This window comes from Somniosus microcephalus, chromosome 10 (genome assembly GCF_052327205.1).
Source record: "Somniosus microcephalus isolate GS21.2 chromosome 10, FLI_Smic_1.0, whole genome shotgun sequence".
Lineage (NCBI taxonomy): Eukaryota > Metazoa > Chordata > Chondrichthyes > Squaliformes > Somniosidae > Somniosus > Somniosus microcephalus.
In genome coordinates this window covers 22158682-22174009 of record NC_140996.1, presented here as the reverse complement: position 1 = coordinate 22174009, position 15328 = coordinate 22158682, and the positions used below count along the sequence as shown (strand labels likewise).

At 63.2% G+C, this 15328-nt stretch overlaps 1 protein-coding gene across 3 annotated transcripts in view; it reads left to right on the top strand.

Annotated features, from left to right (window-relative positions):
• mzt1 (mitotic spindle organizing protein 1) overlaps positions 1–15328 on the top strand; it is a 35794-nt gene that overhangs the window by 12581 nt on the left and 7885 nt on the right. For 2 of the 3 annotated variants that reach the window (XM_085998480.1, XM_085998481.1), the window contains 2 exons: positions 4171–4316; positions 5460–5582. In XM_085998480.1, the coding sequence (XP_085854606.1) occupies positions 4171–4316; positions 5460–5534 (221 nt within the window). In that variant the 3' untranslated portion in view covers positions 5535–5582. The remainder of the gene's footprint in view (positions 1–4170; positions 4317–5459; positions 5583–15328) is intronic. The other variant, XM_085998482.1, reaches the window with a different exon arrangement.

The following is a 15328-nucleotide window of genomic DNA, read 5'->3' as shown; positions in this document are numbered from 1 at the left end:
TAGCATTACTGGTTAAAGAAGGGATTAACACAATTGTAATGAAGGATATTAGCTCTTATGAGGTGGCATCTGTATGGGTAGAATTGAGAAATACTAAGGGGAAAAAAACATTCGTGGGAGTGGTATATAGACCTCCAAACAGTAAGGCGGAGGTTGGAATGGCATTAAAAGGGAAATTAAAGAAGCGTGCAATAAGGGCACAGCAGTCATCATGGGTGACTTTAATCTACATATAGATTGGGCTAACCAAATTAGTAACAATACTGTGGAGGAGGAATTCCTGGAGTGTTTACAGGATGGTTTCCTGGACCAATGTCGAGGAACCAACCAGAGATCAGGCCATCTTAGACTGGGTATTATGTAACGAGAAAGGATTCATTAGCAATCTTGTTGTACGAGGCCCCTTGGGTCGGAGCGATCATAATAAGATCGAATTCTTCATTAAGATGGAGAATGAAGTAGTTGACTCAGAAACTAGGGTCCTCAATTTAAATAAAGGAAACTACGATGGTCTGAGGAGCGAGTTGGGTAGGATTGATTGGGGAATGGCACTCAAAGGGTTGACGGTGGATAGGCAATGGCAAACATTCAAAGACCAAATGGATGAACTACAGAAGTTGTTCATCCCAGTTTGGCATAAAAATAAAACAAAAAAAGGTGACTCAACCGTGGCTAACAAGGGAAATTAGGGATAGCATAAGATCCAAGGAGAGGACATACAAATTGGCCAGAAAAAGCAATAATCCTGAGGATTGGGAGCAGTTTGGGATTCAACAAAGGAGGACAAAGGGATTAATTAAGAAAGGGAAAATAGAATATGAGAGTAAGCTTGCAGGGAACATAAAAACTGACTGTAAAAGCTTTTATTTATAGATATGTAAAGAGGAAAAGATTGGTGAAGTCAAGCGTAGGTTCCTTGCAGTCAGAATCGGGGGAATTTATAATGGGGAGTAAAGAAATGGCAGACCAACTAAATACATATTTTGGTTCTGTCTTCACAAAGGAAGACATAAATAACCTCCCAGAAATACCGCGGAACATAGGGTCTGATGAAAGGGTGGAACTGATAGAAATCAGTATTTGTAGGGAAATGGTGTTTGGAAAATTGATGGGACTGAAGGCTGATAAATCCCCAGGGCCTGATAATCTACATCCCAGGGTACTTAAGGAAGTGGCCCTAGAAATAGTAGATGCATTGCTGGTCATCTTCCAGAAGTCGATGGACTCTGGAACAGTACCCATGGATTGGAGGGTAGCTAATGTTACCCCACTATTCAAAAAAGGTGGCGGGGAAAATGCTAGAGTCCATTATAAAAGATGTAATAGCAGAGTACTTGGAAAGCAGTGACAGGATCGGACAAAGTCAACATGGATTTACAAAAGGTAAATCATGCTTGACTAATCTACTGGAATTTTTTGAGGATGTAACTGGTAAAATAGATACGGGAGAACCAGTGGATGTGGTGTATTTGGACTTTCAGAAGGCTTTCGATAAGGTCCCGCATAAGAGGTTAGCGTGCAAAATTAAGACACATGGGATTGGGGGCAAGGTATTGACTTGGATAGAGAACTGGTTGGCGGACAGAAAGCAAAGAGTTGGAATAAACGGGTCGTTTTCTGAGTGGCAGGCAGTGACTAGTGGGGTACCGCAAGGATCGGTCCTAGGACCCCAGCTGTTCACAATATATATTAATGATCTGGACGAGGGAATTGGATGTAATATCTCCAAATTTGCAGACGACACAAAGCTGGGTGGGAGGGTATGCTGTGAGGAGGATGTCATGAAACTCCAGTATGATTTGGACAGGTTGGGTGATTGGGCAGAAACATGGCAAATGCACTATAATGTGGATAAATGTGAGGTTATCCACTTTGGTGTCAAACAGGAAGGCAGATTATTATTTGAATGGCAATAGATTGGGAGAAGGGGAAGTGCAACGAGACCTGGGTGTTCTTGTGCACCAGTCGCTGAAGGTAAGCATGCAGGTGCAGCAGGCGGTTAAGAAGGCAAATGGTATGTTGGCCTTCGTAGCGAGAGGGTTTGAGTACAGGAACAAGGATGTCTTGCTGCAGTTGTACAGGGCCTTGGTGAGACCACATCTTGAGTATTGTGCGCAGTTTTGGTCACCTTACCTGAGGAAGGACGTTCTTGCCATGGAGGGAGTGCAGCGAAGATTCACCAGACTGATACCTGGGATGGCAGGAATGACGTATGAGGAGAGATTGTGTCAATTGGGCTTGTACTCACTGGAGTTTAGAAGATTGAGAGGGGATCTCATCGAAACCTATAAAATTCTGTCAGGTCTGGACAGACTAGATGCAGGAAGGATGTTTCTGATGGCCGGGGAGTCCAGAACCAGGGGTCATAGTCTAAGGATAAGGGGTAAGCCATTTAGGACTGAAATGAGGAGGAATTTCTTCACCCAGAGAGTGGTGAACCTGTGGAATTCTCTGCCACAGAGGGCGGTGGAGGCCAGTTCATTAAATATATTCAAGAAGGAGTTGGATATATTTCTTGAGGCTAAAGGGATCAAGGGATATGGGGAGAAGGCAGGGACAGGGTAGTGAATTTGGATGATCAGCCATGATCTCATTGAATGGCGGAGCAGGCTCGAGGGGCCGAATGGCCTACTCCTGCTCCTATCTTCTATGTTTCTATTCATGGATCATCATTTCCTCCAAAAACTGTCTGAATTAAAGAATTGTTTTAATAAATTGCTACATTCTTTTTAAATTGTGCTTTTAAAATGTATTTTAGGCATGTTCTTCAACAAGGTCTTGTGTTTGGTGGGATATCAATATATTTTTAATTGTAGCAAATAGTGTTTGCTTTTAGATTTTTAAAATTATAAATGCCGTATCTTGCTTCTGGAAAATAATGCAAATACTATCAACTTAAAAGTGCAATTTTGTTTCCTTATCCATCTGAAGGATTCAGTTATTTTGAAGTTTTTGATTTCTACATGAGCACTTTTTGATTATTCCTCTAATGTAGTTCTAATTTAATTGCATTGCCTTTCTCCAGATTGGCTGGGATGATGGGTGGGATAGTAAGTATATTAATTGCAGTCATTAAGGTCCCATGCTTTGTGAAAAATGGAGTTAGTTTGAGATGGGGAGGTGGGATACTCTCTGGAGTTTAGAAGAATGAGAGGTGATCTCATTGAAACATCTAAGATTCTGAGGGGGATTGACAGGGTAGATGCTGAGAGGTTGTTTCCCCCTGGCTGGAGAGTCTAGGACTAGGGGGCATAGTCTCAGGATAAGGGGTCGGCCATTTAAGACTGGGATGAGGAGCAGCGTTTTCATCGTTTTGTTTTCCTTTTCCTGGGGTGGAATAATGAACCGTTCTACATTCAAATGAGGCAACCTGGTGCAAACTCTGACTCCAGTCCTTGCTGATTGTTAATTCATTACTAGTTTAAAATGGTACCTGTGAGTATCTTATTTACATGTATGAGTATGAACGCCCCTTCATTCTCTCTCGCAATTATGAGTCTACTATTCATGAACGTTCAAACTTGACATTTCTGCCAGTTGGGTTCAAGTAGAGCATTGCAGAGTAATTTTAATCTATGTATTTGGGAAGATTCCCAGTTAATATTCCTGTGGATTTTTGAAGTGAAGTGCAGTAAAAGGCCTTCAATCTGACTAATGACCAAATTGAAAATGCAAATGGTGTTTGCGCGCACAGTGCTACAACAAAATAAACTGCTAGTGGTGTTGTACACGTGCCAGCTGTGGTTTAGTGATAGCACTCTTGTGTCTGCGTCAGAGGTTGTGGGCTCAAGTCCCACTCCAGAGACTTGGGCATAAAATCGAGACCGACCCTGTTTTTCGGATGAGATGTTGAACCGAGGCCCCGTCCAGTGGATGTAAAAGATCCCATGGCACTAATTTGAAGAGCAAGGGCATTCTCCCTGGTGTCCTGGTCAGTATTTATCCCTAAAACATTATCTGGTCATTGTCACATTGCTCTTTGTGGGACCTTGCTGTACGCAAAATGCCTTCCACATTTCCTATATTACAACCGTGACTACACTTCAAAAATACTTAATTGGCTGTAAAGCACTTTTGCAACATCCTGAGGCTGTGAAAGGCGCTACATCATTGCAAGTGTCTTTTTCTTGTTGCTACCAAATGCTAAAAATTTAAATTTGTTTCTTCCAGTTCTCCTTGAAATTTCAAGATTGCTGAATACTGGTCTTGATATGGAGTCTCTCTCAATTTGTGTCCGTCTATGCGAGCAAGGAATCAATCCCGAGGCCTTGGCTTCAGTCATTAAGGAGCTGCGCAAGGCTACTGACTCGCTCAAAGTAAGAAAAATTGATGTGCAATAAAATCTGGTATACAATCACAGCAGAGAAAGCCATTCAGCCCTTTTAATCCTTCTGTAGGACTATGCCTTTTACACCAGGATAACCAGCATTTTGCCACAACAGAATTCCTACATAGTGAATAATAGATATCGAGCCTGTAATAGTACGGAAAGGATTAATCGGGGAAGCAGCAGGAATCCTGTGGCTGACTTGATTGATGAGGGAATCTGGTAGTTTAGCATTGCTAGGTTTTGTTTTATACAGGTGTAAATTTTATTTGTCAAATATATATCCTTCAGTCACAATGTCTTAAAGTAACTAATCATTGTCTAATTACTGCTTTGTTGTGTGTAAGGAAATGGTTTAAACGGATGTTTTTTGCATGATTGAATAACGCTGGAGTTTAGAAGAATGAGAGGGGATCTCATTGAAACTTTTAAAATTCTGACAGGACTGGACAGACTAGATGCAGGAAGGATGTTCCCGATGGTCGGGGAGTCCAGAACCAGGGGTCACAGTCTAAGGATAAAGGGTAGGCCATTTAGGACAGAAATGAGGAGGAATTTCTTCACCCAGAGAGTGGTGAACCTGTGGAATTCTCTACCACAGAAGTCAGTAGAGGCCAATACATCTATTATATCTATAAAATTGCTCTTCTGTCCTTCCGCCTGTCTGTATGTACGCTATACACTCTAAAGTTATAGAGCGCACCTACACATGTGTTATATCAAAAGAAAGCTTATGATTCCGGAATGGTCATAAGCGTATTTACTTTTTGGTCAGACAAAAATTGTGCCGACGGTATCCAAAAAACGTTCAAAATTCCGCTCATTAGCATTGAGTGACGTGAAGGTTGACCAATCGTACAGTCGAGTGACACGACGGTTGACCAATCGCTGCATCACGGGGGCGGGTTCATTGCGTGTGCGGGCGGGCCATCCTAGAGTTGAGTGACGTGGTGATTGGTCAACCGTCAGGTCACTGCACTGTAGGATTGGTCAATTGGTGCGTGTGTGGGCGGGCCTAATCCTTCTGAGCTGAGGTGAGTGGCCGCCATCTTGATTCTAACTTTTTTTAAATTTTTCCCACTTTCTGTGTGTTCGGGAACTAAGGAAAATAAATTAATTCAGTTTTAAATAGTATTTAGGAGGCTCGCCTACTTTGACGGCCATTTCGAGTGGCTGTGCCGGTGCCGGGCGCGGCCTAGCAGCGTGAGAAGCCTGGGCCTTGAGTTGAAAGCCGGGGGAAGAGGGAAGCGAGCAGGTGAGCGGCGGCGTCTCTCTTTCCCTCCCCGCCACCACCCCCCCCCCCGCACCGCAGCGAAAGGCATTCGCCTGCCGCCCCGCGAAACCCCCCCAGACACTCACTCACTCTCTCCCCCCTCACTCTCTCTTCCCCCCCCCCCACTCACTCTCTTCTCTCCCCCCCCCCCCCCCACCACTCACCTCTTCCCCCCCCCCCCCCACTCACTCCCCCCCCCACACACTCTCTCCCCCCCCCACTCACTCCTTCCCCCCCCCACTCACCTCTTCCCCCCCCCACCACTCACTTCCCCCCCCCCCCCACCCAACACTCTTCCCCCCCCCCACCACTCTCTCCCCCCCCCCCACTCACCTCTTCCCCCCCCCCACACACTCTCTCCCCCCCCCCCACTCACACTCTCCCCCCCCCCCCCCACCACACTCTCCCCCCCCCCACCACTCACTCTCTCCCCCCCCCCCCCACTCACCCCCCCCCCCCCCCCCACTCACTCTCTCCCCCCCCCCCACACACTCTCTCCCCCCCCCACCACTCACCTCTCCCCCCCCCCACACCACACACCCCCCCCCCCCCACTCACTCTCTCCCCCCCCCACCACCTCTCCCCCCCCCCATTCACTCTCTTCCCCCCCCCCCACTCACTCTCCCCCCCCCCCACTCACTCTCCCCCCCCCCCCCACCACTCTCCCCCCCCCCCCCCCACTCACTCACCCCCCCCACCCCCCCCCCCCACCACCACCCCCCCCCCCCCCACTCACTCTCCCCCCCCCCCCCCCACTCACTCTCTCCCCCCCCCCCCCCCCACTCACCTCCCCCCCCCCCACTCACTCTCTCCCCCCCCCCCCCCCCACTCACTCTCTCCCCCCCCCCCCCCACTCACCTCTCCCCCCCCCCCCCCACTCACACTCTCCCCCCCCCCCCCCCACTCACTCTCCCCCCCCCCCCCCACACACTCACTCCCCCCCCCCCCCCCCCCCACACACTCTCTCCCCCCCCCCCCCCCCACTCACTCTCTCCCCCCCCCCCACTCACTCTCCCCCCCCCCCACTCACTCTCTCCCCCCCCCCCACTCACTCTCTCCCCCCCCCCACTCACTCTCTCCCCCCCCCCCACTCACTCTCTCCCCCCCCCCCCACTCCTCTCTCCCCCCCCCCCACTCACTCTCTCCCCCCCCCCACTCACTCTCTCCCCCCCCCCCACTCACTCTCTCCCCCCCCCCCACTCACTCTCTCCCCCCCCCCACTCACACTCTCCCCCCCCCCCACTCACTCTCTCCCCCCCCCCACTCACTCTCTCCCCCCCCCCCCCACTCACTCTCTCCCCCCCCCCCACTCACTCTCCCCCCCCCCCCCCACTCACTCTCTCCCCCCCCCCCACTCACTCTCTCCCCCCCCCCCACTCACTCTCTCCCCCCCCCCCACTCACTCTCTCCCCCCCGCCCCCCACTCACTCTCTCCCCCCCCCCCACTCACTCTCTTCCCCCCCCCCCCCACTCACTCTCTCCCCCCCCACTCACTCTCTCCCCCCCCCACTCACTCTCTCCCCCCCCACTCACTCTCTCCCCCCCCCCACTCACTCTCTTCCCCCCCCCCCCACTCACTCTCTCCCCCCCCCCACTCACTCTCTCCCCCCCCCCACTCACTCTCTCCCCCCCCCACTCACTCTCTCCCCCCCCCCCCACTCACTCTCTCCCCCCCCCCCCCCACTCACTCTCTCCCCCCCCCCACTCACTCTCTTCCCCCCCCCCCCCACTCACACTCTCTCCCCCCCCCCCCCCCACTCACACTCTCTCCCCCCCCCCCCCCCACTCACACTCTCTCCCCCCCCCCCCCCCACTCACACTCTCTCCCCCCCCCCCCACTCGCTCTCTCCCCCCCCCACTCACTCTCTTCCCCCCCCCCCCCCACTCACACTCTCTCCCCCCCCCCCCCACTCACACTCTCTCCCCCCCCCCCCCCCCACTCACACTCTCTCCCCCCCCCCCCACTCGCTCTCTCCCCCCCCACTCGCTCTCTCCCCCCCCACTCGCTCTCTCCCCCCCCACTCGCTCTCTCCCCCCCCACTCGCTCTCTCCCCCCCCACTCGCTCTCTCCCCCCCCCACTCGCTCTCTCCCCCCCCACTCGCTCTCTCCCCCCCCCACTCGCTCTCTCCCCCCCCCACTCGCTCTCCCCCCCCCCCCCCCCTCGCTCTCTCCCCCCCCCCACTCGCTCTCTCCCCCCCCCCCACTCGCTCTCTCCCCCCCCCACTCGCTCTCTCCCCCCCCCACTCGCTCTCTCCCCCCCCACTCGCTCTCTCCCCCCCCCCCCTCGCTCTCTCCCCCCCCCACTCGCTCTCTCCCCCCCCCACTCGCTCTCTCCCCCCCCCCACTCGCTCTCTCCCCCCCCCACTCGCTCTCTCCCCCCCCCACTCGCTCTCTCCCCCCCCCACTCGCTCTCTCCCCCCCCCCACTCGCTCTCTCCCCCCCCCCACTCGCTCTCTCCCCCCCCCCCCACTCGCTCTCTCCCCCCCCCACTCGCTCTCTCCCCCCCCCCACTCGCTCTCTCCCCCCCCACTCGCTCTCTCCCCCCCCCACTCGCTCTCTCCCCCCCCCCACTCGCTCTCTCCCCCCCCCCACTCGCTCTCTCCCCCCCCCACTCGCTCTCTCCCCCCCCCACTCGCTCTCTCCCCCCCCCCACTCGCTCTCTCCCCCCCCCACTCGCTCTCTCCCCCCCCACTCGCTCTCTCCCCCCCCCACTCGCTCTCTCCCCCCCCCACTCGCTCTCTCCCCCCCCCCCACTCGCTCTCTCCCCCCCCCCACTCGCTCTCTCCCCCCCCCCACTCGCTCTCTCCCCCCCCCACTCGCTCTCTCCCCCCCCCACTCGCTCTCTCCCCCCCCACTCGCTCTCTCCCCCCCCCACTCGCTCTCTCCCCCCCCCACTCGCTCTCTCCCCCCCCACTCGCTCTCTCCCCCCCCCCACTCGCTCTCTCCCCCCCCCACTCGCTCTCTCCCCCCCCCACTCGCTCTCTCCCCCCCCCACTCGCTCTCTCCCCCCCCCACTCGCTCTCTCCCCCCCCCACTCGCTCTCTCCCCCCCCCACTCGCTCTCTCCCCCCCCACTCGCTCTCATCCCCCCCCCCACTCGCTCTCTCCCCCCCCCACTCGCTCTCTCCCCCCCCCACTCGCTCTCTCCCCCCCCACTCGCTCTCTCCCCCCCCACTCGCTCTCTCCCCCCCCACTCGCTCTCTCCCCCCCCCACTCGCTCTCTCCCCCCCCACTCGCTCTCTCCCCCCCAACTCGCTCTCTCCCCCCCCCACTCGCTCTCTCCCCCCCCCACTCGCTCTCTCCCCCCCCCCACTCGCTCTCTCCCCCCCCCACTCGCTCTCTCTCCCCCCCCCCACTCGCTCTCTCCCCCCCCCCACTCGCTCTCTCCCCCCCCACTCGCTCTCTCCCCCCCCCCACTCGCTCTCTCCCCCCCCCCCCTCGCTCTCTCACCCCCCCCCCCCCTCGCTCTCTCCCCCCCCCCCACTCGCTCTCTCCCCCCCCACTCGCTCTCTCCCCCCCCCCACTCGCTCTCTCCCCCCCCCCCCACTCGCTCTCTCCCCCCCCCCTCGCTCTCTCCCCCCCCCCCCCCTCGCTCTCTCCCCCCCCCCCCCTCGCTCTCTCCCCCCCCCCCCACTCGCTCTCTCCCCCCCCCCACTCGCTCTCTCCCCCCCCCCACTCGCTCTCTCCCTCCCCCCCACTCGCTCTCTCCCTCCCCCCACTCGCTCTCTCCCCCCCCCCACTCGCTCTCTCCCTCCCCCCCCTCGCTCTCTCCCCCCCCCCCCACTCGCTCTCTCCCTCCCCCCACTCGCTCTCTCCCCCCCCCACTCGCTCTCTCCCTCCCCCCACTCGCTCTCTCCCTCCCCCCACTCGCTCTCTCCCTCCCCCCACTCGCCCCGCTCTCTCCCTCCCCCACTCGCTCTCTCCCTCCCCCCACTCGCTCTCTCCCCTCCCCCCCACTCGCTCTCTCCCTCCCCCCACTCGCTCTCTCCCTCCCCCACTCGCTCTCTCCCTCCCCCCACTCGCTCTCTCCCTCCCCCACTCGCTCTCTCCCTCCCCCCACTCGCTCTCTCCCTCCCCCCACTCGCTCTCTCCCTCCCCCCACTCGCTCTCTCCCTCCCCCCACTCGCTCTCTCCCTCCCCCCACTCGCTCTCTCCCTCCCCCCACTCGCTCTCTCCCTCCCCCCCACTCGCTCTCTCCCTCCCCCCACTCGCTCTCTCCCTCCCCCCACTCGCTCTCTCCCTCCCCCCCACTCGCTCTCACTCCCTCCCCCCCCACTCGCTCTCTCCCTCCCCCCACTCGCTCTCTCCCTCCCCCCACTCGCTCTCTCCCTCCCCCCCACTCGCTCTCTCCCTCCCCCCCACTCGCTCTCTCCCTCCCCCCCACTCGCTCTCTCCCTCCCCCCCACTCGCTCTCTCCCTCCCCCCCACTCGCTCTCTCCCTCCCCCCCACTCGCTCTCTCCCTCCCCCCACTCGCTCTCTCCCTCCCCCCCACTCGCTCTCTCCCTCCCCCCCACTCGCTCTCTCCCTCCCCCCCACTCGCTCTCTCCCTCCCCCCCACTCGCTCTCTCCCTCCCCCCACTCGCTCTCTCCCTCCCCCCCACTCGCTCTCTCCCTCCCCCCCACTCGCTCTCTCCCTCCCCCCCACTCGCTCTCTCCTCCCCCCCACTCGCTCTCTCCCTCCCCCCACTCGCTCTCTCCCTCCCCCCCCACTCGCTCTCTCCCTCCCCCCCACTCGCTCTCTCCCTCCCCCCCACTCGCTCTCTCCCTCCCCCCCACTCGCTCTCTCCCTCCCCCCCACTCGCTCTCTCCCTCCCCCCCACTCGCTCTCTCACTCCCTCCCCCCCCACTCGCTCTCTCCCTCCCCCCCACTCGCTCTCTCCCTCCCCCCCACTCGCTCTCTCCCTCCCCCCCACTCGCTCTCTCCCTCCCCCCCACTCGCTCTCTCCCTCCCCCCCACTCGCTCTCTCCCTCCCCCCCACTCGCTCTCTCCCTCCCCCCCACTCGCTCTCTCCCTCCCCCCCACTCGCTCTCTCCCTCCCCCCCACTCGCTCTCTCCCCTCCCCCCCACTCGCTCTCTCCCTCCCCCCCCCACTCGCTCTCTCCCTCCCCCCCACTCGCTCTCTCCCTCCCCCCCACTCGCTCTCTCCCTCCCCCCCACTCGCTCTCATCCCTCCCCCCCACTCGCTCTCTCCCTCCCCCCCACTCGCTCTCTCCCTCCCCCCCCACTCGCTCTCTCCCTCCCCCCCCACTCGCTCTCTCCCTCCCCCCCCACTCGCTCTCTCCCTCCCCCCCACTCGCTCTCTCCCTCCCCCCCACTCGCTCTCTCCCTCCCCCCCACTCGCTCTCTCCCTCCCCCCCACTCGCTCTCTCCCTCCCCCCCACTCGCTCTCTCCCTCCCCCCACTCGCTCTCTCCCTCCCCCCCACTCGCTCTCTCCCTCCCCCCCACTCGCTCTCTCCCTCCCCCCCACTCGCTCTCTCCCTCCCCCCCCACTCGCTCTCTCCCTCCCCCCCACTCGCTCTCTCCCTCCCCCCCACTCGCTCTCTCCCTCCCCCCCACTCGCTCTCTCCCTCCCCCCCACTCGCTCTCTCCCTCCCCCCCACTCGCTCTCTCCCTCCCCCCCACTCGCTCTCTCCCTCCCCCCCACTCGCTCTCTCCCTCCCCCCCACTCGCTCTCTCCCTCCCCCCCACTCGCTCTCTCCCTCCCCCCCACTCGCTCTCTCCCTCCCCCCCACTCGCTCTCTCCCTCCCCCCCACTCGCTCTCTCCCTCCCCCCCACTCGCTCTCTCCCTCCCCCCCACTCGCTCTCTCCCTCCCCCCCACTCGCTCTCTCCCTCCCCCCCACTCGCTCTCTCCCTCCCCCCCCACTCGCTCTCTCCCTCCCCCCCACTCGCTCTCTCCCTCCCCCCCCACTCGCTCTCTCCCTCCCCCCCCACTCGCTCTCTCCCTCCCCCCCACTCGCTCTCTCCCTCCCCCCCCACTCGCTCTCTCCCTCCCCCCCACTCGCTCTCTCCCTCCCCCCCACTCGCTCTCTCCCTCCCCCCCACTCGCTCTCACTCGCTCTCCCTCCCCCCACTCGCTCTCTCCCTCCCCCCCCACTCGCTCTCTCCCTCCCCCCCACTCGCTCTCTCCCTCCCCCCCACTCGCTCTCTCCCTCCCCCCCACTCGCTCTCTCCCTCCCCCCCCACTCGCTCTCTCCCTCCCCCCCACTCGCTCTCTCCCTCCCCCCCACTCGCTCTCTCCTCCCTCCCCCCCACTCGCTCTCTCCCTCCCCCCCACTCGCTCTCTCCCTCCCCCCCACTCGCTCTCTCCCTCCCCCCACTCGCTCTCTCCCTCCCCCCCACTCGCTCTCTCCCTCCCCCCCACTCGCTCTCTCCCTCCCCCCCAGCTCGCTCTCTCCCTCCCCCCCAGCTCGCTCTCTCCCTCCCCCCCAGCTCGCTCTCTCCCTCCCCCCCAGCTCGCTCTCTCCCTCCCCCCCGCTCGCTCTCTCCCTCCCCCCCAGCTCGCTCTCTCCCTCCCCCCCGCTCGCTCTCTCCCTCCCCCCCAGCTCGCTCTCTCCCTCCCCCCCGCTCGCTCTCTCCCTCCCCCCCGCTCGCTCTCTCCCTCCCCCCCGCTCGCTCTCTCCCTCCCCCCCGCTCGCTCTCTCCCTCCCCCCCCGCTCGCTCTCTTCCCTCCCCCCCCGCTCGCTCTCTCCCTCCCCCCCAGCTCGCTCTCTCCCTCCCCCCCGCCTCGCTCTCTCCCTCCCCCCCGCTCGCTCTCTCCCTCCCCCCCGCTCTCGCTCTCTCTCCCTCCCCCCCCGACTCGCTCTCTCCCTCCCCCCCGCTCGCTCTCTCCCTCCCCCCCGCTCGCTCTCTCCCTCCCCCCCCGCTCGCTCTCTCCCTCCCCCCCGCTCGCTCTCTCCCTCCCCCCCCGCTCGCTCTCTCCCTCCCCCCCGCTCGCTCTCTCCCTCCCCCCGCTCGCTCTCTCCCTCCCCCCCCGCTCGCTCTCTCCCTCCCCCCCGCTCGCTCTCTCCCTCCCCCCCGCTCGCTCTCTCCCTCCCCCCGCTCGCTCTCTCCCTCCCCCCCCGCTCGCTCTCTCCCTCCCCCCCGCTCGCTCTCTCCCTCCCCCCCGCTCGCTCTCTCCCTCCCCCCGCTCGCTCTCATCCCTCCCCCCCGCTCGCTCTCTCCCTCCCCCCCCGCTCGCTCTCTCCCTCCCCCCCGCTCGCTCTCTCCTCCCTCCCCCCCGCTCGCTCTCTCCCTCCCCCCCGCTCGCTCTCTCCCTCCCCCCGCTCGCTCTCTCCCTCCCCCCCGCTCGCTCTCTCCCTCCCCCCCGCTCGCTCTCTCCCTCCCCCCCGCTCGCTCTCTCCCTCCCCCCCGCTCGCTCTCTCCCTCCCCCCCGCTCGCTCTCTCCCTCCCCCCCGCTCGCTCTCTCCCTCCCCCCCGCTCGCTCTCTCCCTCCCCCCCGCTCGCTCTCTCCCTCCCCCCCGCTCGCTCTCTCCCTCCCCCCCGCTCGCTCTCTCCCTCCCCCCCGCTCGCTCTCTCCCTCCCCCCCGCTCGCTCTCTCTCCCTCCCCCCCCGCTCGCTCTCTCCTCCCCCCCGCTCGCTCTCTCCCTCCCCCCCGCTCGCTCTCTCCCTCCCCCCCGCTCGCTCTCTCCCTCCCCCCCGCTCGCTCTCTCCCTCCCCCCCCGCTCGCTCTCTCCCTCCCCCCCGCTCGCTCTCTCCCTCCCCCCCCGCTCGCTCTCTCCCTCCCCCCCGCTCGCTCTCTCCCTCCCCCCCGCTCGCTCTCTCCCCTCCCCCCCGCTCGCTCTCTCCCTCCCCCCCGCTCGCTCTCTCCCTCCCCCCCGCTCGCTCTCTCCCTCCCCCCCGCTCGCTCTCTCCCTCCCCCCCGCTCGCTCTCTCCCTCCCCCCCGCTCGCTCTCTCCCTCCCCCCCGCTCGCTCTCTCCCTCCCCCCCGCTCGCCTCTCTCCCTCCCCCCCGCTCGCTCTCTCCCTCCCCCCCGCTCGCTCTCTCCCTCCCCCCCGCTCGCTCTCTCCCTCCCCCCGCTCGCTCTCTCCCTCCCCCCCGCTCGCTCTCTCCCTCCCCCCCGCTCGCTCTCTCCCTCCCCCCGCTCGCTCTCTCCTCCCCCCCGCTCGCTCTCTCCCTCCCCCCCCGCTCGCTCTCCTCCCTCCCCCCCGCTCGCTCTCTCCCTCCCCCCCGCTCGCTCTCTCCCTCCCCCCCGCTCGCTCTCTCCCTCCCCCCCGCTCGCTCTCTCCCTCCCCCCCGCTCGCTCTCTCCCTCCCCCCCGCTCGCTCTCTCCCTCCCCCCCGCGCTCTCTCCCTCCCCCCCGCTCGCTCTCTCCCTCCCCCCCGCTCGCTCTCTCCCTCCCCCCCCGCTCGCTCTCTCCCTCCCCCCGCTCGCTCTCTCCCTCCCCCCCGCTCGCTCTCTCCCTCCCCCCGCTCGCTCTCTCCCTCCCCCCCGCTCGCTCTCTCCCTCCCCCCCGCTCGCTCTCTCCCTCCCCCCGCTCGCTCTCTCCCTCCCCCCCCGCTCGCTCTCTCCCTCCCCCCCGCTCGCTCTCTCCCTCCCCCCCGCTCGCTCTCTCCCTCCCCCCCGCTCGCTCTCTCCCTCCCCCCCGCTCGCTCTCTCCCTCCCCCCCGCTCGCTCTCTCCCTCCCCCCCGCTCGCTCTCTCCCTCCCCCCCGCTCGCTCTCTCCCTCCCCCCCGCTCGCTCTCTCCCTCCCCCCCGCTCGCTCTCTCCCTCCCCCCCGCTCGCTCTCTCCCTCCCCCCCGCTCGCTCTCTCCCTCCCCCCCGCTCGCTCTCTCCCTCCCCCCCCGCTCGCTCTCTCCCTCCCCCCCGCTCGCTCTCTCCCTCCCCCCGCTCGCTCTCTCCCTCCCCCCCGCTCGCTCTCTCCCTCCCCCCCGCTCGCTCTCTCCCTCCCCCCCGCTCGCTCTCTCCCTCCCCCCCGCTCGCTCTCTCCCTCCCCCCCCCGCTCGCTCTCTCCCTCCCCCCCCGCTCGCTCTCTCCCTCCCCCCCGCTCGCTCTCTCCCTCCCCCCCCGCTCGCTCTCTCCCTCCCCCCCCGCTCGCTCTCTCCCTCCCCCCCCGCTCGCTCTCTCCCTCCCCCCCGCTCGCTCTCTCCCTCCCCCCCGCTCGCTCTCTCCCTCCCCCCCGCTCGCTCTCTCCCTCCCCCCCGCTCGCTCTCTCCCTCCCCCCCGCTCGCTCTCTCCCTCCCCCCCGCTCGCTCTCTCCCTCCCCCCCGCTCGCTCTCTCCCTCCCCCCCGCTCGCTCTCTCCCTCCCCCCCGCTCGCTCTCTCCCTCCCCCCCGCTCGCTCTCTCCCTCCCCCCCGCTCGCTCTCTCCCTCCCCCCCCGCTCGCTCTCTCCCTCCCCCCCGCTCGCTCTCTCCCTCCCCCCCCCGCTCGCTCTCTCCCTCCCCCCCGCTCGCTCTCTCCCTCCCCCCCGCTCGCTCTCTTCCCTCCCCCCCCGCTCGCTCTCTCCCTCCCCCCCCGCTCGCTCTCTCCCTCCCCCCCGCTCGCTCTCTCCCTCCCCCCCCGCTCGCTCTCTCCCTCCCCCCCGCTCGCTCTCTCCCTCCCCCCCGCTCGCTCTCTCTCCCTCCCCCCCGCTCGCTCTCTCCCTCCCCCCCGCTCGCTCTCTCCCTCCCCCCCGCTCGCTCTCTCCCTCCCCCCCGCTCGCTCTCTCCCTCCCCCCCGCTCGCTCTCTCCCTCCCCCCCCCGCTCGCTCTCTCCCCTCCCCCCCCGCTCGCTCTCTCCCTCCCCCC